At 50.1% G+C, this 1,090-nt stretch overlaps 1 protein-coding gene across 1 annotated transcript; it reads left to right on the top strand.

The window, feature by feature from the left end:
• Positions 1-167: 167 nt before the first annotated feature.
• Positions 168-890, top strand: Pmar_PMAR000145 (hypothetical protein; the record flags this gene model as incomplete). The annotated part of the gene is made up of 5 exons (XM_002767413.1): positions 168-203; positions 277-345; positions 389-469; positions 672-724; positions 765-890. Coding segments are annotated over 5 exons (365 nt in total), but the record flags the coding sequence as incomplete, so codon positions are not given.
• Between the last annotated feature and the right edge of the window lie 200 nt (positions 891-1,090).

Genomic DNA, 1,090 nt, shown 5'->3' with positions numbered 1-1,090 from the left:
GACTCTCGAGTATCGACGATGTCTGGGAGATGATCCATGCGACGCACAGTAGCAGATTGGTAGACTAGTGGTGTGAGAGCGCTCTCCTCGAATACGTCGTCATCGTCTCTGGCTCTAATAATCCATTCCTTCGAGCTGAGTCGGAGTTGAGGGACATCCCTGTGGGCATGCTCAACAATGGATATTATGAGAGGTTCTTCAAGGTGGGAGAATCTTTAGGTTGCCCGTGCAAGATACGGAATAGGTCCTTTCGGGGTACACGATGATTTCTTTCAGGAATCGCCACAACGGCTCGGCTCGGGGTCATTCGGAACAGTGTATCACTGCGAGCACGTCATAGACGGGGTAACAGGTCAAGGCTTTGTAGTTGTCCTTAATATCCCTCCAGGTGATGCTCGGCGACTATGCCGTTAAGAAGGTCCCAGTAGGGGACAATAGGATCTGGCTCAGGAAGATGGTTCGAGAGGTAGTAGCAGCAGCTGGACTTGGGTTCGATATCGGGCTTGGACGCGTGCTGAGCAAGTGCCTTGAGAACATTTTTATTCGAAAATCGATTGCGGACAGTTTCTGTCCAATATAGCTTTATATTCTAACTTCTAGGTCCTCCTCTAGTGTGAAAAGTCACCTCTGTGGTGTGAACTGTACCTTTGACTTTGTTTCTCCAGGTGAAGACTCTTGAGAGGATTGCGGCTCATCCCAATATAGTGTCGTATAAGCACAGCTGGTGAGTATATCGCCTCTATTATGGCGTATGCACTCTCCAGGTTGGAACTCCATCGTTCTAATGAATTCTGTCCCTACGTACCACACCTTTTCATACTCATGTCATTCTGTGATGGTGGCTCTCTGGCGGACAGAATATTCGGGTACTTCCAACTCCACTGCGGTCTGTTCACACGATGCGGTTCAGGTCGCCTGGAGGCCAACCCTTCCCCACAGTAGAGGCAATACGACGAAGGCGTCGTAGTTTACTCAAGTTGGAAAGTGGCCAGAGTCAGCAGCGAGAAGATGATGTCTCCTCAGCAGCAGCAGCAGTACCGGGAGAGTACAGCGATCCGCGGAGACTATCGGATGGACAAATATGGCAGTG

Source organism: Perkinsus marinus (genome assembly GCF_000006405.1).
Source record: "Perkinsus marinus ATCC 50983 genomic scaffold scf_1104296970734, whole genome shotgun sequence".
Classification (NCBI taxonomy): domain Eukaryota; phylum Perkinsozoa; order Perkinsida; family Perkinsidae; genus Perkinsus; species Perkinsus marinus.
This window is presented reverse-complemented; position numbering and strand designations above follow the sequence as displayed.